General features: G+C 36.5%; 1 protein-coding gene across 1 annotated transcript in view; it reads left to right on the forward strand.

Moving 5' to 3' along the window:
• Window positions 1–23156, forward strand: part of ST18 (ST18 C2H2C-type zinc finger transcription factor) — an 82011-nt gene that overhangs the window by 56580 nt on the left and 2275 nt on the right. The window contains exons 11-18 of the mRNA XM_042782973.1: window positions 2541–2603; window positions 3226–3294; window positions 8644–8706; window positions 8813–8893; window positions 10391–10612; window positions 18714–18802; window positions 20663–20766; window positions 22727–22870. Coding sequence (XP_042638907.1) covers window positions 2541–2603; window positions 3226–3294; window positions 8644–8706; window positions 8813–8893; window positions 10391–10612; window positions 18714–18802; window positions 20663–20766; window positions 22727–22870 — 835 coding nt within the window. The remainder of the gene's footprint in view (window positions 1–2540; window positions 2604–3225; window positions 3295–8643; window positions 8707–8812; window positions 8894–10390; window positions 10613–18713; window positions 18803–20662; window positions 20767–22726; window positions 22871–23156) is intronic.

Raw genomic sequence — 23156 nt, forward strand, 5'->3', positions numbered from 1 at the left:
CTTCTGGTGACTGTAGGCTTTTCTTGCTGTTCTTTCTCTAATTGTTGGAGGTGTTCATTTAAAATGTTGATTTTGGCTCTTTCTTCTTTTTTGATGTGTGCACTTATTGCTATAAATTGACCTCTGATCACTGCTTTCACTGAAATTTTAAAAATATTATTATGGAATTCCTTTCTGCATATTATTTTGAGTATCTTCAAATATAGTAAATTATTCTAAGCTAAATTCAATGCAAAAGATAGATAATTAACCTCTAATACCATTTTGTGGCAGAAAAATGAATTATGATTGTAATGGGACCATTTCTTGAGAGACATATGCATTTGATGCAAGTAAAAAATAGGAGGTGTTGTGAAAAGATTGTGAAGAATTTTTGGAACATAATCATGAATTCCTAGAAAGTTAACTCTCTAAGAGATCTCAATCTGGGTGTTTTGGTGGCTATCACTTATTTGAATGATCTATTTGAGCATATAAAGGAGCCCTGGTGGTGCTGTGGTTAAGGTATTGACTTCTAAACAAAAGGTAGGCAGTGTGAACCTACCATCTGTTTCATGGGAGGAAGATGAATCAATCTACCTCCATAAAGATTTACTTGGAACCCCAGTGGGGGTCTCTATGAGTCAAAATCAATTCTATGGCATTGAGTTTGGTTTGGTTTCTTGGGTTTGAGTATATATGTTTTGTAAAAGCCTCATTACCTTAGATTTACTCTGTCCTTATTACTTTTTGCCTTATGTCACTGACATAAGTGAACCCTAATTGTTCACCAAACATTGGTTGGAATAGGATTTTTTTTTTTTTTAATGCCATTGATCATCCTAGAATTTGCTGGGGGTATGAGTGCCATTTACTGAAGGAACTAGTATTTTCCTTTTTCTAATTCTAATAGTTTCATTTGCAAACTTACCCAATATATAACACTCAACTGGTGTTGGCCCATGTCATTATAAGGTTACATATATACATTTTTTCCAGCTTTCCTTTATGATATGCATAAAGTCCAGGTGTGACTCAGCTCAAATCAAGCCCTAAAAATAAAGCGTCTTGTGAGAGATGAAAGTGTTCTGACTCTTACAGTTTCTTTAGGTTACCTGAAATATTTGACCTATGACTACCTGAAAATGATTGAAAATTAGTTCACAGATTTAAAAATATACTTAAAACGCAATAACTCAAACCTGTTGTTGTTGAGTTGATTCTGACTTATGGTGACCCCATGTGTTCCAGAGTAGAACTGCTCCATAGGGTTTTCTTGTCTGTAATCTTTATGTAAGCAGATTTCCAGGGTTTTTTCTGTAGTATTAGTGGGATTCAAACCGTCACCCTTTAGATTAGCACCCAATCAAACACTGCTTGCACCACTCAGGCATCCAAAAATACACTGAAGGAAAAAAAAAATGTTGTAGAGTTGATTCCAACTCCTAGCGACCATTTGAAAATATTGAATATTGTTAATCTATCCCCAAATTTTCCATATTAATCTACCCCAAATTTATAAGAGTAAATTCTGTATTCTACACATATGAATGATCCTTCCATTGAATCAAGGTGTCAGAGAAACTTTAATTCACAAATGATGTGACTGAATTTTTCTCCTATTATTAACACTGCCACATGAGGCTGGAGGTTGATCTGTTTACTCCAAATGAGTGATTTGTGAACCGTATCAGAGGAAATTAAATGACTGAAACTATGGAATCTTTAACTGAGAAATAAAAACTACTAACTACTTTCCTCTATTATTTTTAAACATACATGAAGTTCATATGACATGATTAGCTTCTGAGATAAAAGTAAGTGCACCACAAGGAGCTGTGGTGGAGTGTCTCTGGCAAGCGGCATAGAGGACTTGTTGCTTTGGTTAATTGTGAATTAGGTATTGTCTTTGTTGGCTCAAGCTTTAGTAGAAAGTGCTCATGGGCTTGTCTTAACTAAACTTCTTGCCTATATCTGTACTGTTGGCAACTGTCCCACTAAAATACCTGTTTACATGTCATCATATGTATTAGTTTCAGATATTTTTGTTTTTCACAGTTGGTAGTTTCCAAAAATTTTAGGCAATTACTACTGTGTGATTTTCTTGTAAAATTTTAATAAAAATTTCTATTTAGAATCTGTTATAAAATCTGTATTAGTATTTCTAAGAGTCACTATCATTGTAAAGCATATATTATAAAGTTTATAATACTTATTTTATAACATTTATAATCAAAAAGAAATATAATACCACTCACTGTTGACTGACAACATCCCTAGGACATGTTTTAACATCACTTTCTTACATCATTTGAATCAGAGATAAGATATTGGACATTGGTAACTAAGAAGTAACTCATAATGCTATAGTTTTTCATTTTCTTTTAGCTAGTCCACTGGTTCTTATATAAATATAAATCCTCAGCACACTAGCTTCTGCATGTGCACTCTGTGTTGACCTATCTTGAAAAGAGAAGCTACTTAGTAATCTATAAGGTAGAGCAAATAATATTCACAATGTGCACCTGGCTTTAATTATTATTTTTGTTTTATTGACCCAGCTGCCCAACCCCAGGATGTGATGGCAGCGGCCACGTAACAGGAAACTATGCATCTCACCGCAGGTACCTGATGTCCTTTGCATAGTCAGGTCTCTTTCAAATTGTTCTAACTTTAAATATTTATTCTCACTCACTTTAGAAAGTTATTATCTGGATTAGGAAATGAAGAGGGGTTTGTTGCGTTTTCTGTTTGTTCTCTTTTCCAGAGATAAAGCTAAGTTAAATCTTCAGTCTTTTCATTTATATAGTTTAGAAATCATTACTCAGTTTTGCTGATCTTATAGACCAAGCTGCATACCCAAAATAAGGTTCATCTCCAGGCTCTGGTTTTTTTCTTTTTTTTAGCTTTAGAACTCATGTGGAACAAAGCAGAGACAGCAGGCAAGACCTGAGCTGACCCACACCTACTGTTTTGGAGGGGGGAAGGCTACATTTTGTTGATCATTGTATCACTGGGTTTTAGAGCTGTGGAGTCTCACTGATAACAAATCTGAAGCTGAGAGGTATCACTAAGTGTCCGTGAGTCCAGGCAGGTTAGAGCAGAAAAGGTAGGTTCAAACTAGGTCTCATTTTTGTTTTTTTCATTCCCAGCCTCCAGTAAATGTGTGTGCTCACAAACTCACAATGATATCTGAGTCAGATTTGTATATGTCCATTCTGTTTTTTCTTCTTTTTATCTCTTTAGTGTTTCTGGATGTCCTTTAGCAGATAAGACTCTTAAATCCCTCATGGCTGCTAACTCTCAGGAGCTGAAGTAAGTGTCTGGAAGCCTGACCTCAGGCTTGTCCTCTGGTTGAGACCTTCCCCCTTCAGTCCAGGGCTTTCAATGTGTCATTCTGATTCCTCCTTCTGCTGAGAATTTGCATTCCCACCACAGATATACTGATGAGAGTTATATTCCACTTGGAAATCTTGTTAAAATATAGATTCTGATTCAGTATATCTGGGTTGGATATGCACATCCTCAGCAGTGGTCAAACCTTAATGAACCAGTTCCAAACCCTGCTTCAGTCTCAATATGGCCACTAACAAGGAGTACATCAAGTCTAACTAAATTAAAAGAAAGACACTCTTTCACCAAAGGGTTGAATTGACTAAAACCAAATCACTTTAATTAATTTAGTTAATTTGCTTGCTTTGGGAGTTTGTATTTCATATATTTTTTGAAAGAATTATGTAATAGTTTTTCTTTCTTATCACTGCTATGACAGAAATACCAAAGTTGGTGGCTTTAATGAACAGAAATTTATTTTCGCACAGTTTAGAAAACTAAAAATCCAAATTCAGGGTTCTGGCTCTAAGGGGAGACTTTCTTTGTCTTCTCTGGGGGAAAATTCTTGTCTCTTTCTTTTAGTTTCTCTTCCTCATATTCTTGAAGATCTCCATGCGGCACCAATATTTTCCCATTTACACTTTCTTGTCTCTAGGCCTAATCTACTTTTTTGATATCTCAAAAATGATTGGGTTAACACACACCCTCCACTGTTATGGCCTTATTCAAACATACAAAGAAACCCTATTACCAAGTGGAATTACATCCATAAGTGTAGGGGTTAGGACACACAATGGTGTGGGTGATAGTGTTCAGTCTGTAACATAGTTAAACACAATGTTTTTTCTCTCAATTTCAGAATTTATATACTAAATTAGACCTATACAATGTGTGGCAAAGCATTCCCTTCATCTAATTTTAAGAAAGGTACACAATATTTTACCTTTGGGCATTTTGAATCATAAACCTATCTTTCATTGTTGCATGCTAGACACAATTTGGATTCTTTTCTACTTAATCTAGAAAATCTCAAAGTCATGTTTATGTTAACTTTTACTTACTTATTTTTCCTAATCTCTTCTCTTATTTCAAATTTCTCTTTGTTTATTTTCATGTCTCATTACATTACATATCCAAAAACCAAACTCACTACCATTGAGTCAATTCCAACTCAGCAACCCCTGTAGGATTTCCAAGGTGGTAAATCTTTACAAAGGTAGATTGCTCCATCTTCTTTCCACAGAGTGGCTGGTGGGTTTGTGCTGCCAAACTTATGGTTAGCAGTCAAATGCCTTAGAGACTGTGCCACAAGAGGTCCCTTTATGTTTATGTTATGAATATATTGTTATTATTGTTGTGTTATTTGCCATCGAGTCGGCCCCGACTCATAGCGACCCCTCCTTGGGTTTCCGAGGCAGTATCACTACGGAAGTAGGAATGCCCAACCTTCCTTCCTAGGAATATGTAAGATATATTTATATGAATTTATAAATTTATGAATATAGAAAATATATTTATACTACATATAAAACCAAAACCAAACTCACTGACATTAAGTCGATTCTGACTCATAGCAACCCCCATTGGGTTTCTGAGGCTGTAAATCTTTACAGAAGTAGATTGCCCTATCTTCCTTCCATGGAGTGGCTGATGGGTTTGAACTGCAGACCTTCTGGTTAGCAGGCAAATGCCTTATACACTATGCCACCAGAGCATGGGTTAGAGTGTGAGATAATCATAATCCACTTTATACCCTTTTCAAAATATTATAAAGCATAAATGAAAAAGGATGAAGGAATAACCTTATAATGTTATATAAAATTAATAAAAATTGTGTGCAAAAATAGCATTTTAGCAAAAATTAGTATGATCAAGTCTATTACAATATTTCTGAAAATAGTATAATTAACATATTTAATATTTCAGAACTACACTCTCTTCATAACTCTTGTTAGTATTTTCTTTGCTACTTTGTTTAAACTTTTTATCTAAAAATTACAAAAACAATCTTAATGAAAGACAATATAATAATAAACAGATATAGATTGTTAAAAAAATAATAAAAGGAATTATGAGACATATAGCATTTGTAATTTTCAAAGTATAAAATATAATTTACTGGGCCATTTATTGGCTCTTACAGTTTCTAAAGAGCAATTGTGGTATAGTGAGTAAGGTATTTGATTGCTAACCAGAAGGTCAGTAGTTAAAACCCACTAGCTATTCTGTGGAAAAAAGATGGAGCAATCTACTTCCTTGAAACTTTACAGACTTGGAAACCCCATGGGGGATGCTGTGAGTCAGAAATGACTTGATGGCAGTGGGTTTTAGGTTTTTTTTTTTTTTTTTTTTTTTAAGATTCTAGAAATCCTTTTATTGATATCCATGTTTTAGATTAAAATATAACAATGATCAGTAAAGACTAATAATGAGCAAGTTGAAAGGTGAGAAATGCCAGGATATTTAGCTCAATTACTCTAAACTTCTCTGCACTACCACATCTGAATTATAGCTCTATGCACTGTTAAGTGTTTTCTCCAAAAAAGAAAGTACAATTTCTAGGGGAAAAAAAAGAAAATATTCACAATACATGTGTAAATTGGGAAGTTCTAGGAGTTCTGGTGGAGTAGAGCCTAAGACATTTGACTGCTAACAAGAAGGCTGGAGGTTCAAACCCACCAGCCACTCCTTGGAAGGAATATTGGGCAATCTACTTCCGTAGTGAGACCGCATCAGAAACCCAAGGAGGGCTCACTATGAGTTGGGTCTGACTCAACGGCAGTGAGTTTTATTTGAGGTATAGCAATATTCAATATTTACATGTTTTATATGTCCAACTAGTAAATAGTACCTTTTAGTTTTTCATACAAGGAAAAGAAAAGACATCTCATTGACCTCTTGTTTACATATTCAGAGAGAATCCCAAAACAAAATTATTTGGCACAGGTGCTTCCATAATTGCAATATGCTAGTAAACCACTATTTTACTAAAAGTGTTTATAGAGAAAGACTAACATTCAAGCCTTTCTTAAAATATAGGATACAAATTATGTTTATAAATGGCTGATTACAGACTCAGTGCAGGCTGAAGAGATGTGTGCTAAATTCAAATTTCATTTGAAAGAAGCATTCCTCCCTATTACTCTCCCTTGGAGGAGCCCTGGTGGCACAGGCGTTAAGCACTCAGCTGCTAATTGAAAGGTTGGACATTCGAGCCGACTAGCCACTCTTGCAAGAGAAAGATGTGGCAGTCTGTTTCCGTAAAGATTTACAGCCTTGGAAACCCCACGAGGCAGTTCCACTCTGTCCTATAGGGTTGCTATGAACTGGAAGTGATTCCACTGCAATGAGTTTAGCAAGCAAGCAAGTAACCACAGCTGTAGAGTCGGATCCGATTCATAGAGACCCCTCCTTGGGTTTCCAAGGCGTTCTGCCTTAGGATTATAAGCACTTCTATGAAAGTTCATTGGGTTAGACTGTAAGATAATATTCATATTTTGGATGATTGATTTTTCTCAAAAAGAACACTTGTTTGGGTAGAAATCTAAGTCGTGGTGAGCATAAATGTGAAACAATAAAAAAAAAAAGATCATTTCTACAAGAACCTTCAGGAAAGTAAATATTTTGTGACAGCCTCTGTGTTTTCACTAGCATTTGGTATACAAAAAAGGCAAAACAATTGTGGTAAACTGTGGTCAATGACATGAGACAAAGTATATGTGAACTGCTGTATGGAAAGTGAATTTGCTCTGTAAATCTTCACCCAAATCACAATAAATAATAAATAAATAAATAAATTTTTTTAAAAAAAAGACAAAACAAGGGTGAGACTCTGTATAACATTGTATATTCATGTCCATTTTGAATCCTATTTCTAATCAGCATTCCATTTAAATTGATCACCCTTCCTCTTTCACCCTTTTCAGTCCAAATTTAGTGGTTGATTATTCTGTAATAGTTACTGATAGATTTTCCAAAAGGCCATTTAAGTTGGGCTGTGAGGCAGGACAGACCAGGTGCAAATCATTTAGCTTCTTTGGTAATCATGTTAATGTGCCAAGTCTCTAAAACTCACATATACCACTGTTCATCTGAAATTAATGGATGATGGTGGTGGTTTGGTATTTTGGTTACCTCTAATGCTCCTCTGACAGAAAAAGACCACAAATGGATGGCTTTAACAAGCAGGGATGTGTTCTCTTATAGTTTATGAGACTAGAAGTCTGAGTTCAAAGTACTGAGTTCTAGGGACTGGGTGAAGCCCCCTCGACCTTGGACTTCAGCTCTGCCTTTTGCTCCCAGCCCACTGAAGCTAGAGGTTTCTCTTAACTCAACCAGCTGCTGGCTAGTGAGGCTGACAAACCTAAGGTCAATAAGTAAAATGGCACAGTCCCAAGATTATCAAACAACACAGCAAGCCACTAGTTCAAGCCTAGAGACAGTCCAAAGATGGGCAGACAACATAGCAGACCACTCACTGATGATTCAGCTGAAAGCGGGAACCAAGAATGCTAAAATCTAAGAGACCGTCTCAATGCTTCTTCTTATATACTGGAAGCAGACCACAACCCTAAGGCAGCTTCTCAGCTGCTCACTACAGTTTCCACCATGGAGTTGATGGGGAATAACTACATCCAGCTGCCCAGCCACTCAACTAGGCCCGGCAAAATTGACATACAACTTGACTACCAAAGTTGGAGAAAATACATAAAATGTGTAAAAACAATTGGGGAAACTTTTTTTTTTTTTTTTCCTTAAGCAAAATATAAAAACTTTGAATGATGTATACAGAAGTCTGGTAGTAAATTATGGACAAATTTTAAAAATCCTTGCAAAATAAGTGTTTTTTTTTTTCAAATGTTAGATGCCATCAAGTCACTTCTGACTCATAGCAACCCCAGGCACAACAGAATGTCATGCACCTTCCTCACAATTGTTGCTATGTTTGACCCCATTTTTGTAGCCACTGTGTCAATCCATCACATTGAGGGTCTTCCTCTTTTCCATTGACCCTACTTTACCAAGTGTCTTATCCTTCTCCAGAGACTAATTCCTACTCATAACATGTCTCATATATGAGACAAACTCATCTTCCTTGCTTCTAAGGAGCACTCTGCTTAAAAAAGTAACAGCTAATATTTTGTCTACAAAGCATTGGATGGTATTAATATAGCTCAAAATTCCCTTTAAAGAATGGACAATGAACCAAAATCTAATAATATTAAAGCCAGTAAAAGTTCCACATAAAGCAGGTCATTCTGTTTAGTTTCAGATAAATCTCTTTATGGCCCCTGTTCCAGTCACATTCTATACTCTGTTCCTATTTTCCAGGTGCCCAACTCCAGGCTGCGATGGATCAGGCCATGTGACTGGAAACTATGCTTCCCATAGAAGGTAGGGTTGATCCCTTTTCTGAGATAGACACTGGCATGTTAGCATCAGTATCAGCCCAATCACATGTTGGTTTGTTTGTTTTATTGTTTTTGGGTAATTCTTTTAGCTTGTCTGGTTGCCCTCGTGCCAGAAAAGGTGGTGTCAAGTTGACCCCTACCAAGGATGAAAAAGAAGACCCTGAACTTAAGTAAGTGTAATAGGAAAGTCCATGGCATCAAAGCACCCTGCACTTTATTGGTTAAATGGGAGGGGTACAGGGAAGGTGCAGGCCTAGGCTGGGATGCAGTAGGCATTGATTAATTTTCAGGGAGGTTGCAGTCCATGAAATAAATATAGGCACCTTTGAAGCAAGAGTCAGATTACTTGGATGTTTGAGGAAATTTTCTCATTCCTAGCTATGTTTCCATAATACTTTGATACTGCAAAAGAAAAATGGTAAGGTTTACACTTTCCCAGTAGTTTTAAAAAAAGTATCATTGTGGAAGTGGTATAGAAATAAATAAATAAATAAGGCAGCACGTTCCCTTGAAATGTTAATATTTCTTTTTTCTTTTTTTTTTAATTGTGATTTGGGTGAAAATTTACAGAGCAAATTCACTTTCCATACAACAGCACACATACACTTTGTCTCATGACATTGACTACAATTTACCCCAATTCAACAGCTCCCCTCCCACTTCCTCGCAATAGTTACCTCTTGCCAGTGTCCATCCCTCCATGCACTCCTGCCCCCTGAGCTCTCTCCCTGTGCATACACAGCCCTTCTTTCTCAATGATTGTTCTCTCCAAGGAGTGTATCTACCTCAGGTAAATGTTCGACTCCTATGCCTGTCTTTTGTTTGGCTGGAGGCCACAGGTATGGGTTCAATTCCAGACCTGAAGGGCAGCTAGGGGACATAGTCTCAGTGGTTCCAACCAGTTTCTATCAGACCAGCAAACCTGGTCCTTTTTTTTTTTTTTTTTTGCCATAAATGATAAATGATTTTGAGTTTTGTTCCACATTGTTCTCCCTCTCTTTCCAGGATCTCCTATATAGATCCCCCTCCAAGAGGGGTTGACAGTGACATTAATTTTTGTTGAGGTGAAATTTTATCTAAGACAAATTACCTCCACAGAGAAATATGCTACTAAGTCTTGGTCAGTATTATGCAGATTTTGTTGTGTGAATTAAAATCCCTTTTCCACAATAGTTCTAAGTACAGTGTTTATACATTTGGAAACCAGATTTACACTTCCATGAATGATGTGCTCTGTAACTTTGAGCAAGATAGCAACATTTTTTACCCTCAGTCTTTATTTGGAGGCAAAATAGCCTAATATTTAAGTAGTCAGTTACACACCCATCAAATCTGAGCACACACTTTGCTCCCTTTTTGTAAAATTGTGGTAAGTTACTTAAGCTCTATCAATCTTATTTCCCATACCTCCAAATTGGTATGACACTCCCTACCCAGTAGGTTAAAGTGAAGTTTAAATGAGATAGTACCTAAAAATATCTTAGCTCAGAGCATGTGGACAACTGCTTAGTTAGTTATACTTTTATACTTCTGAAATGTCATTACTTAAGAACTGTCTTCTGTGTAGTAACTGTCATTTTATTCACTTATTACTGAGCTTCATGCTCAAAGGAATGGAAATTATCTAGTCTCTCCTAGCAAGCAATGCCTCCACTGTGTCTGCCTAGGTGTCCTGTGATAGGCTGTGATGGCCAGGGTCACATCTCAGGTAAATACACCTCCCACCGCACGGCTTCCGGCTGTCCTCTGGCTGCCAAGAGACAGAAGGAGACTCCTCTCAACGGGGCTTCCCTTTCCTGGAAACTCAACAAACAAGAACTACCCCATTGCCCCCTGCCTGGCTGTAATGGGCTAGGCCACGTCAATAATGTTTTTGTCACCCACAGAAGGTAATGCTTATTTTCTGTCTTTTTGTTGTTGCTGCTGTGGTTGTTTGTCAACTGGGTTTGTTAATGAGGAAAAACTCATACTCTGTTTAAAACAAAAGTTAAGAGGCTTATGAAGGCTTGATGCAATTTGAACCAAGGAGCTGTGTGGAACACAAGAAATTAAATGAAGCACCCAAAGACAGCATAGCTACAAAGACATTTGTATAGGACCAAAGCAGGAATATTAGTTTACAGTATTTTGGATAGAGAACACACACTTAGAGAAGTGAGAGGCAAGACACCTCAAAGCAGATCTTTTGTTAGGATCGGTATACAAAGTAAATGTAGGTTGCAGGGATTGGTTATAGTACATCATTGCAAAAATATGCGCTTTCTAGGGGGTTTCAGGTAGTCATCAGGAAGTCACAAAATGTCTTTCCCACGTCACAAGATGTTAAGATACCCCTTAGGCACACATGTTCCTGACATCTGCTTGAGCAGGAAATTTCTGATTAGAGTCTTGTATCAAGACCATCTTCAAAGGTACACTTTTTCTATATCTGTGCCTGATTGCGAAGAAAAACATTTTTTTAGCTGCATGACTAAGTTTGTGTAAAGGTCAGTAAGAATTAGGGAAGTAGCTTAAAGAACTGAAAGTGAAAATTGGACTGATATCAAGACTAAAGATGGAGTTAGGACTCCAACTGTAGATCACAGCCATCCACATACTGAGTGCCTCATGGTTCAGGCTCTCATATATATTGTTTTGAGGAAATAAGAAAAACCTCTGAAGGCCACTAATCCTAGCACTCTACTTGTCATAACAGTGAATCTTGCCAGATAGATATTTGACCAGTTTGAAGAATGAAGAATGCTATTTTTTCCATTGCTGATTATTCACTACACAAATTTCAGGTGCCCCAGAAATTATTCATTTGTGTTTTGTGTTCTAAAATAAGGCTAGGACTACTGTTTTTAATGAATCTGTCTTTATGTGGCCAGCTCCAAGTAGTGGCATCTATTCCATTATGGTGTGTAATTATAGACTTTCACTTTACATATTTATAGCACTCCCTCTCTTTCATGAAATGACTTGATTTCAGGCCAAAATTATAGTTATTTTGCTGCTGGAAAGATGGGAGTCATGCAGAGCAGCGAGAAAGAAGATGGCCCAGTGACCAGTCGATGGGCAACAGGATTGGGGAGACTTAGAAGATCCTTGTATGATGTCACAAAGACTTAATTTTTTTATCACTGAGTGTGATGTATTTCAACTAGACCCCGTGCTGCACAAAAGTGACAGCAGCCAAGTGTTTTGGTTCATATTCTACCTAAAGCAAGAAGAGTTGGAGATTCATTGAACACTTCCCATTTGTGAGGCATCTCCTCTTTCTGACCACTACCTGTGATGCTAATTTAAAGCCCAATGACATCTTAGTGAGTCTCAATGCCTTGATTACAAGCTCAGCCATTTTGAAATTTGTTCAGCTCTAAAGTCACATATGGATGGTACCAGAAAGTGAAACCTTCCAGCAATCACTTATTTAAATAGATGAAACCTTCTTATGAAGAAAACCAAATTTTTTTCAGTGGCTGATTTTCTGGTAGGTTTCACATGTAAGGTCATGTCCACAACTGCACACATTGTTATATTTTGAGTCTGAATCACCATTTTAACTCAGGAGTCCCAGTCACGAATCAAATGTGCCTAATGGGACATTTACTGCATGATGGCTTTCCTCTCAGCTAATGACCTCAGCAGTGTCCATGTTACCACTGACAATAAAATATAAATGTACAGGCATACCTTATCTTATTACATTTCACTGTATTGTGTTTCACAGATATTTCATTTTATTTATTTATTTATTTTTACAAATAGAAGGTTTATGGAAACCCTGTGTGCAGCAAATCTATTAGCACCATTTTTCCAAAAGCATGTGGCCTTTTCTTATCTCTGTGCACATTTTGGTAATTCTCACAATATTTCAAACTTTTTCCTAATGCTATTGCATATGTAATAGACTATGGTATAGTGTAAACATAACTTTTATATGCATAGGGAAACCAAAACTTTGTTAGACTTGCTTTAACACCATAGTAGCTTTATTATGGTGGTTTGCAACCAAACTCACACTATCTTCAAGGTATGTCTGTACTCCTTTGGTGAACACATCCCTCAGCTAGCAAAAGAAATTATCTTCAAAATTCATAAACAAGCTTTCAGTGAGATGCCAAGGTTTGATGAGGTTTTGTGTAACAACTCTGCTCATCCAATCTGAATTTCCTTGACTGTGGATGGAAGGATGATTGGTAGGACCACTTTAGAAAACAAATTGCCTTAATTAGTCAAGTTGAACATGAACATGTCCTACAACCCAGACCCTCTGCTTTTAGGTTGACATTCCAGGGAATTATACCCCGGAGCCAATAGACACTTACAAGAGTGTGCAGCTTTGCTTTTATAACTCAAGCCTGGACATGACCCACATGCTCACGAGTGTACACAAATAACAGGCTCGTGTTACACAGCAGTGAAAAAACGTACCAGAGTGTGCATGCTGCTGTGGATGCATCTTAGAACATAACGCTGAGTGGAAAGAGTTGCTAAGAATAGGTGCAGGATGATGCCTTTTTTTGTTAAAAAAAAGTTCAAAAAAAGGGATGCTTACTATCATGGATTGAATTGTGTCCCCCCAAAATATGTTTTGGAATCCTAACTCCTCTACCTGTTCATGTATTCCCGTTTGGGAATAGAGTTTTCTGTTCTGTTATTGAGGTCATATCAGTGTAGGATGTGTCTTCAGCTTAAACTACTTTTAAGATATAAAAAAACCAGATTAAGCACAGAATCAAACAAGCACAAATATGGGAAATATAGATGCCATGTGGAAATTGCCAAGGAATCAAGGAACACTGGAACTAGAGAAGCCAAGACAAAAATTTTCCCCCAGAGCAGACCAGAGAGCCTTCCCCTAGAGCTGGTATTCTGAATTCAGATTTTTAGCCTTGTAAACTGTGAGAAAATAAATGCCTGCTCTTTAAAGCTACCCACTTCTGGTATTTCTGTTACAACAACACCAGGAAACTAGGATATATGCACATGTGGCAAAATTACATTTTAAAAAGCTAGGGTATTATTCACCTAGAATTTAAGATATTTATTATGTCTAGGGGGGCAGACACACATGGGAAGCTGCAAAGGTATTATAAGACATGCTCTATATTTTAAGGCAACAGTACTCATCTTTATAGTACTCTTTAAGTTGCATGGCACCCATGTGTGCATTATGTATTTCATAATAAGAAAAAGAAAATTATTAGCTAGACAATATAAGTGGCAATAATAAGGCAAAGATATTTTCTAGGAAAATGAAAACAATTAAGAGTTTAGACAAATGAGTAGTTCAAATTTCACTGTTCTTCACTGGGCAATCTACATCCGAAGAGATACCTCTTCAGAAACCAAGGAGGGGTTGCTATGAGTTGAAATCCACTCAACAGCAATGAGTTTTTTTTTTTTTTTTTTTTTTTTATGTAAAAGAGTTAAGAGACTGAATTTAATTTGTTGTTGTTGTTGTTGTTATTTGCTGTCGGCCGACTCATAGCGACCCCTCCTTGGGTTTCCGAGGCAGTATCACTACGGAAACCAAGGAAGGGTCGCTATGAGTCGGGCAGACTCCACGGCAAATAACAACAACAACAACAAATTAAACTCAGTCTCTTAACTCTTTTACATAAAAAAACAAAAACAAACTCATTGCTGTTGAGTGGATTTCAACTCATAGCAACCCTTCCTTGGTTTCTGAAGAGGTATCTCTTCGGATGTAGATTGCCCAGTGAAGAACAGTGAAATTTGAACTACTCATTTGTCTAAACTCTTAATTGTTTTCATTTTCCTAGAAAATATCTTTGCATTATTTGTAGTATTCCCTTTAAGGTGGAATGCTGTTTCTTTACTATATACAGAGTTTAATGAAACAACAAAATGCTTAGCTTATTGGTTGGCATGTAATAGGTGTTCAACATAGTTTATTTCCTTTCTGTTTTGTAAAAACAGTATTTAGTATATGTGTATAGATGCAGGAATGAATTAAGGTTGAAATGATTTACACAGGGATCACATGTTCTAATTCATGATGGACTTTCACGTTATGTGCTTTAAACCCATAATCTCTGAAGTTATTCAGTATTCTTTACAATCATAAGTTACCTCAAAATGACTGACACATAGGGCTCTCATTGTTCCAAGAGAGCACTGTTCTAAATAATGTAAATGGTTTACTCATTAAACCTCTAGAAAACTTGTGAGTTTTATAACTATCTTCATTTAACAGAAGAGAAAACAAGTACAGGGAAGTTAAGGAGCTGCCCACTGTTACATGGGTAGGTAATGGCAGAGCTGAGATCTGAATATAGCCTTAGAATGCAGAGTCCTGTCCTTGAAAACTGTGTTACATATGCCTCTAGTAGTGTCTAGCAAGTTCTTACCATGTGCCAGGCACTGTACTGCAAGTGTCACAGCAACTATTGCATACAAGTCTTTCAGCTATCCTGGAAAGTAAATTTTGTACTTATTCTCATTTTGCTGAATAATATTGATGTTAAGTGGTTTGCCCAAGGTCTAATGTTTATATGTGGCAGTATGGGGATTCACATGGAAACTATCTAACTCTAGGCCAGCACTGTTATCCCATATATCACACTGGATGCATACTTTGTTTTGAATTCATCTTTTTAATATAAGGTCACTGGAAATTAATGGGAAAAATGTAAGATCTATTTGTTCACTCACACGTCTCTTCTTGCCACACAAAAATCCATTGGAACTTTCTAAAAGTATAGGTTCTCCAGCTGTGCCACTAAAACAGAATTTCCCTAAGTGATTCTGTGACAGGAGTGTAGGGATCAGTGTCCAAAAACTACCCAGTAACATGACTGGGCAGCTAGTTGTTGTGGACTATGAAATGGGGACTCTGAGTATCTTCTTTGTCAGCTGTAGAAAGGAGCTAGGAAAATGTGTGGCATACAAAAGTTCACAGTCCCTACACTCAGGGACTGCTTCAAGAGAACTCTTCCCAGACAGGCTGAGTATAATATTGAGTATCATCATGAACCTTTAACTGATTCCAGAAAAGATAAATAATTCCTAATCACATTTTATAAGGAGCTCTGGTGGAGTAGTGGGTAAGGAATTTGGCTGCTAACCCAAAGGTTGGCAGTTCAAACCTACCAGCTTCTCCGTGGGAGGAAGATGAGGCAATGTACTTCCATAAAGAATTACAGCCTTTGAAACCCAATGGGGGTTTCTATAAGTCCGAATCAACTCAACGGCAGTGAGTTTTAATCACTTTGTAAACCAGAGTTATCCTTTCCAAAAATATTCTGATCCAAATAAAATGCAAACATGAAAATTCTAGTCTAGTCATTATATGTCACTTTCTTTATGCAAGAAGAAAATTTTATTGCAGACACTTTGATCTGTGACATCAGCACTGTATTTCTATAATAATTGGTTTAAGCTTTTGATTGAAATCTTTTTACTACAAACATCTACTTTGAAAAAAAAAAATCAATCGTAGAAGATAAATAGCATTATATTAAAGCACACACTCACAATTGTCATTGTTGTTGTTATGTGCCAAAGAGTTGGACCTGACTTATGGCAACCCCTCCTTGTATCACTACAAAGTAGATTGCCCAACCTTCCTTCTGAAGAGTGGCTTGTTGGTTTGAACCGCCAGCCTTCTGGTTAACAGGCAAGTGCCTTAGGTGCTATGTTACCAGAGCTCCTACACACTCACAATTATATATTTGTAATTTTTAAATTTCAGTATTGTGACCAATGGAATTCACTTTATGTTGTACCATATTTTTGTCCTTTTGTTAAGATTTATTAATCTATTACAAATAATTATGTCTACTACATGAATTATATCCCCTGCCATTTACTTTAAAGAGGAAGATAAGGATATAGTTTAAAATTGCCTTCATATGCCTTAGTTGACATGCCAAAGCCACATAAGGCACATTTTTTATGCCTTTGCAGTATGGTACCAAAATTCAGAAGGCCACCCCAGCCTGTCAAATCCTACCTTTTCTTAACCAGGGCAATAGAGTTTCATGGAAGATTGGCCCTCTTCAAAAAGAAAAAAAAAAAAAAAAAGGTTTTTTTAAATATTATTTTTCCTTTTTTCTTAAATTTGGTATTTGTATTATATTCTGGAAGTTAAAACCAGGGCTTCCAGACAGTTCTAAATTGTTCAGTCCTAACCTATGAGAAGAAGGGCAAATAAGAGCAGTGTACTCATTGCATAGCAGCCTAATCTCTTGTGACTCGAATTTTGATCCAAGTAGGAAGCAAGTAGTGGTGTCCCACTCAAACATGGCAGCTGACCAACACATTCCAAGCAACATGGTTGGCAGCCATCTTTGAGCAAGTGCACCACTGCCTGTTTCCTACTTGGGTCAAAATACTGCCCAAGATATTTGGTTGCTGTGTAATGCAGGTGCTGCCCTTGTTTCTCTTGGTAATAACTGAACTGAAATGTTTCAAAGCAGTTGGAAGCCCTGGTTAAGACTACAATGAATGATACAAAGTCGCAAGTGGTCTTTTTTAAATCAATGGCTCCTTTTCTTATTTATACTCTACAGTTAGTCACATAGTTACTGATGCTTCACTAACTTTTCCATACCACTGTATTTCACCTGAAATGTCTGCTCTGTATCTATTTGAGGAAGAGGGGTCTAAAGAGGTGTTAAAGAGATATTAATATCCATTACATTACAAACAAATTAATCACAAGGCACTTTAAATCTCCATGTATCCACTAAATATTAATCCAGATCATAACTACTTTCTGTGGACACATTAATGACAGAAAACAAGACAAACTTGTGCAAACTTTTCAGATAATGAGCTTACACAGTCCACAATCTACAGTGAGAAGCTTAAAAATAAAAGAATCAGCTTCAATGTTCACTTTGTAATTTCCCTCATTTTCTTTTCCTGTGTAAAATATTTCATAGCATATCAAATATTACACATACATCATTTTTTTATATTTTATATAATCTTAACATAGTATAATTTGATATTCTTACAAAATATGTTCATTCAGTGAACATTTATTGAGGACTTTGCTTCAAGAATCTTTTCTTTCACATTGCCAAGTGGCCCAATGTTCACTCTGTAGTGATTGTTTCAAATATGAATTGAAAATAAATTTTGGTTAAAAATAATATTGCAATTGCCCAATTGTGATAATTTTGAATTTGATATAAAAATTGCATCTTTGAAAATACAACAAAATGATAAAAGAATTAATAGCTACTTAGAACAGCAAAATGATCTGATCATATACTATGGAAAACAAGTTTTGTTTAAAATGTTTTCATTAGCAGATTGCTGCAATTTAAATAAAGTAGATGATGTTAAAGGAAACAGTTACTGCTGAAGGGCTCAACTATTAAGGGAAATGTTTAAACACATCACTACAGGAAAATAAACTATCAAGGAGGTGATCACATCTGAAGATTTGTAGTGATTCCTTTCCCTTGTCAGAATAAAGATTCTTTAAATTAAATGGAATGTTTTAAAAGTAAAAGAAAAAATTAGAAACTTTCTTATCTTCCTCTGGGGAGGGGTGGTACTAGTGGTACTATTTGGATTTGTATTACTTTGAGTTATTTTGAGTTATTCTCTAATAAAAGGACGACACTGTTGTATCAAGAGTTAGATTCTGCTATACATGGAATTCTGACTAATTTGGAAGAATTCTTATTCATAATAATACTTACAACTTCAGGTTTACAGAAAATAAAGCAACCACTTGCAAATAAAAGCACTTATATAAATGCAGAACAGTAACCTTTTAACAAATAAATTACATCAGGGTTGTATATCATCAGTAGCTATTCATATTTTGATTGAATTAAAATACACAAAATATTTTACATTATTTTGGGACCTTTTGCTTTTGTTTGAATAGGTATTTACTTGTCCTTTTCTATAGAAGTTATAATGCAATTAGTAAGCAAGCAAAAACTTAAATAGTAGAAAGCGAAATTTTAAAGGAAAAAATATGCATTTCATACAACAGTATAATTTCTGTTTTTGCAGTTTATCTGGATGTCCTCTAAATGCACAAGCCATCAGAAAGGGCAAAGTCTCTGAAGAACTCATGACCATCAAGCTCAAAGCTACTGGGGGTAATAATGTGTGGTGGGAATTGCCATTTTCACCAAGAGATCCAACTGTAGCTTCCTAAAGAGTTCTGCATATCAGAGCATACTGTCTTACCATGTGGCAATAGTGTGATACATCATTCCTTCCTGGATATTAACTCTCTTCACCCCGTTAGCAGTTAATAATAATACTTACAACTAACAAAAATATATTAATCATTTTGGTAAAATAATTTTTTTAAATATATAGAAGTAATATTTTAGTGTGTAAATGTAATACAAAAACCAAGGTTCACTCAAGAAATATAATTTGAGAGGTAAAACATTAACTACTTAGAGTCCTTAATATACTGAGTATTCATGTTCTATACAGATATGTACAACACTCATATAATTCAGTTGGTATTTGGAATACCTGAGGCAAAGCTTCCAATAACACAGCAATATGCAAACCACCTCAGTGCAACAAACTGACAAGTAGATGTGTAATAAAGCAAAAACAACCATCTGTTTTGTTATGCTGTGTGTAATCTTTCAGGGCTTACCTTTTGTCCCTTAACATTATATTTCTAAGTATCACTCCTGTTGTGTTTGGTAGATAGGGAGCTTGCATCTGTGTCCTGCTATATTGAACAGGAATGCTGTGTACATGTTGTACCTGCCTCCTGTTGTACACATGCAACCGTGAGTCTAGGTGCATATCTAGGTATGGGATTGCTGGATCATAGAGAAAGGGAAAGTTCACCTTCAGTGGGTAATGGGTGATTTTCAAAAGAATTCGTCGAGGAAAGTGTGTGAGCCTGGATCTACATTAAATTGTCAATACCATCCTGCTTGGTGAAGTCAAACTTACTAAATCCAAATGCAGAAGTTTACATTTATCCTTGCTAATGGTCATCACTTTGGATTACAGTCATGATCCTGGTCTGAGAATACCTTAAATCCTGCTCCTAGCTTCCTTAATATTATCCACCTCTTCCAGATTTTTCAATCTTTAAAATTTATTCACATCCCCTCCATAAAATAATAATGGGAAAATAGTTCCCCCCTTATGTTCAGCACTTTTCATTTAGTTGCATTAATTCTCACAGCATAGATATTAAGCCTATTTTACAGAAGAGGAATCTGAAGCACAAAGAAGTTAAATAAATATTGTAAGTTCAAGAACAAGGGGTCAAGACAAGCATGCAAACTCCAAAGCCTTTGTTCTTTCCTGTAAATTACATTTGCTTCTTATCCAAATTCAAGTACAGCACTCTACTATGTGTCCTTGGACATTGTCCCCATGCCTACCCTCCCAGATCTACTCAGTTGTGGTTTATACGGTCCAACTCATTTACACAGACTACCTGATAACTGAGTATAAGTTATATCACGGCTGTTCTTACAAAATTGTGTCCAGAGAACTCACGGGTTGTACCATCAGGGACTTTGGAGTTTCATTCTGTTTCTGCCACTTGAATTCAGGCAGGTAATTTAGGATTTGTTGGTGATTAGTACGACCTGGTTTACTCTAATATTCACTGTCTTCATACCTGATAAAGCATTGACAGGTATAACAGAATAATGTCCAGAGGGTAGCAGGGAGGTTTAAGTGAGAATATATTACCCCAGAATATCAGGAGTATGAGGGAGCTACTTTAGACGATGCTTCCACTCTCTCTTTTCTTTCATACAAAGAAATTAAATTTTGCAATCCATTTTACCCACTGTTTTCAGACTCCTGTATATGTATGATTTGGGAAAAATATTCATCAGTTCACAATAAAACTTGATTTTCACATAGCACACCACAAATTAAATGTAAAATGACTCATATCTGTGATTATCTCATATGCACAGGCACATATTTTCAATATGAACTAAGAGTCTGACTCTTTGTAGGTATAGAGAGTGATGAAGAAATTAGGCATCTGGATGAGGAAATAAAGGAGCTGAATGAATCCAACCTTAAAATTGAAGCAGATATGATGAAACTTCAGACCCAGGTAAAAGATTTTTAAAAAAGAATTAGTTATCCTTATGGTAATTGTAATTTTTCACAGAAAAAAAATTTTGAACTACTAAACTTGTGATTTAAAATACTCATACCTTACAGTGAATATACTGAGCACTTCTCAATTACATAATTATTTCAAAAAACTGAATAGGTAGATTATCCTGCATCATCATTAGTTTGGTGGCTGCCAGTAATTTACTCATGGTTTTGCCTCAGCTGTGTTCGGGATCTAATTTTATAAGCAAATAAAGCAGATCATCAATTAAAGACTTCTATAGATTAAATGATGCTTCAGAAAAATTGTAGGGAGAAGAGAAGAGGGTACTTGGTTTTATTTGAAATCCAAGAAAACATAGCAGATTTTTTTTTCTTTAATTTTTCTAGAAAATCTCTGAATATGTCAGTATTTGTTAGAAACAGATCTTAATGTATGATTAATTAAACCGATTCTTTTTCTAAAAAAATATAAAATGATTTCTCAACTCTGCATTCTCCTCTGTAATACTTGCCACTTTCCTTCCTGAAATCTATCTAAATAGAAATGAAAAGTTCAGTCCAAGACTTTTTAAACACTAGTAATGATTCTATTATAATAAGTCAGAAGGAACAGAATCATGAGGCAAAGTTCTACCTCCCTCTGTTCTCCAAAGATGCAGGGTTTTCATATCATGACACTCACAATCTCTCAGAAGCCTTCTATACAGCAGCTTATCCATCTGAAGCTGAGTTCTGGTTTCCTTACCCTACATGGATTAATGGAATTGTCTTCTTCCATTAATAATTATCAAATCCACAGAAACAGCCTAGAGCATTGGCTTAGAATTGTGGAAAACCCTCTTGGAATCATGAGTGACATAGCAAAGGCCTCTGCCCTCCTGGTGCCTAAGGTCTACAAGAGGGAGGGGAGGCAGAAAATAATCCAAGAGACTAATCACTGAGTTTTGCCACGTATTAGATAATGCCAAGCCTACAGAATCAAAGAAAAAGTTGAAGTGGGCAAGGATAAATGGAGAAGTAGATGAGCACACAGATTTTGGGAGTAAATAATACAGTCTTATGAGGCTTCATCAAGGAGACAAGTCAGGGAAGGCTTGCAAAGTTGTCAGAAGAGCCAGGCAGATAAGGCAAGAGTGATTCAGACATAGAATAAGCAAGCACAATCACTCTGAATCAAGGTGAGAATAGTCTGGGCTGAGCCTGTTGTGTTGTTGTTGTTGTTATGTGCCGTCGAGTCAGACCCGATTCATAGTGACCCCTCCTTGGGTGTCCAAGGCAGTATCTCTACGGAAGTAGATTGCCCCATCTTCCTTCTGAGAAGTGGCTGGTGAGTTTGAACAGCCAGCCTTCTGGTTAGCAGTCAAGTGCCTTAGGCACTACTCTACTGAGCCTGAGGATGGGGATTACAGGAAATGCTCCCACTCACAGGAGCCTAACAGGCCATTTGAAGAACTCTGGTTTTTATTCTGAATAAAACACAGAGCCATTTTAGGGTTTTTAGCCTCGAGGTCAGACAGCCAGACTCTCATGTTAAGAGGTTGTTGTGGTGTCACTTTAGGGGGAAGAAAGGGGAACTCAATCAGGGCATCATGGAAAAGGGACAGGTGAAATTGGGTCACTGCCTGAGTATTTTGAATGTAGACCCTAGTGGGTTTGAGACTTGAGGTAAAGGGAACCACAAGGAGGCTTTGAAACCTTAGTGACTCTCAACTGGAGAAAAGACCACTGTGTGTGGAGCAGACTTGTGTGAATGGTGGAGGTTTACTTCTGAACACACTGAGTTAGAGATATCTCTGGAGACATGTTGAATCTGTAAATTACAGGAGAATTATGGGCTGCAGATACAAAGACTTGACTCTAAAACTTACAGTCCTATGACAGATGTCAGTTCTGTGAAGGAAATTTGCTGCAGATGTGTTTTGTACTCACATCCTACTTTGTTTCCATTGTAGATCACGTCTATGGAGAGCAACCTGAAGACCATAGAGGAGGAGAACAAACTAATCGAACAGAACAATGAGAGCTTATTGAAGGAGCTGGCTGGGCTAAGCCAAGCACTCATTTCTAGCCTTGCTGACATCCAGCTTCCACAGATGGTGAGTCCAAGACAAAAACTGTTGTGTCCCATTACTTTGCTCTCAGTGCCACTTTGCAACTGCCAACAGGGCTGCAATTAGAAATACTTATCTTCAAGGAAACCATAAGCAGTCAGTTACTGTTGCTCATTACTTCCCTCCCTGTGAACATGATATGCATGTATAGCATATTTAAATTATGCTAAAGCCAAGTATATATTTTATATATGTATTTTGTTGTTGTTGTTATGTGCTATCGAGTCATATATATAATATATAATATATATATTATATAAATATAAATATA

This window comes from Orycteropus afer, unplaced genomic scaffold (assembly GCF_000298275.1).
Source record: "Orycteropus afer afer isolate SDZICR_OR568_19922 unplaced genomic scaffold, OryAfe1.0 scaffold00543, whole genome shotgun sequence".
NCBI lineage: Eukaryota > Metazoa > Chordata > Mammalia > Tubulidentata > Orycteropodidae > Orycteropus > Orycteropus afer.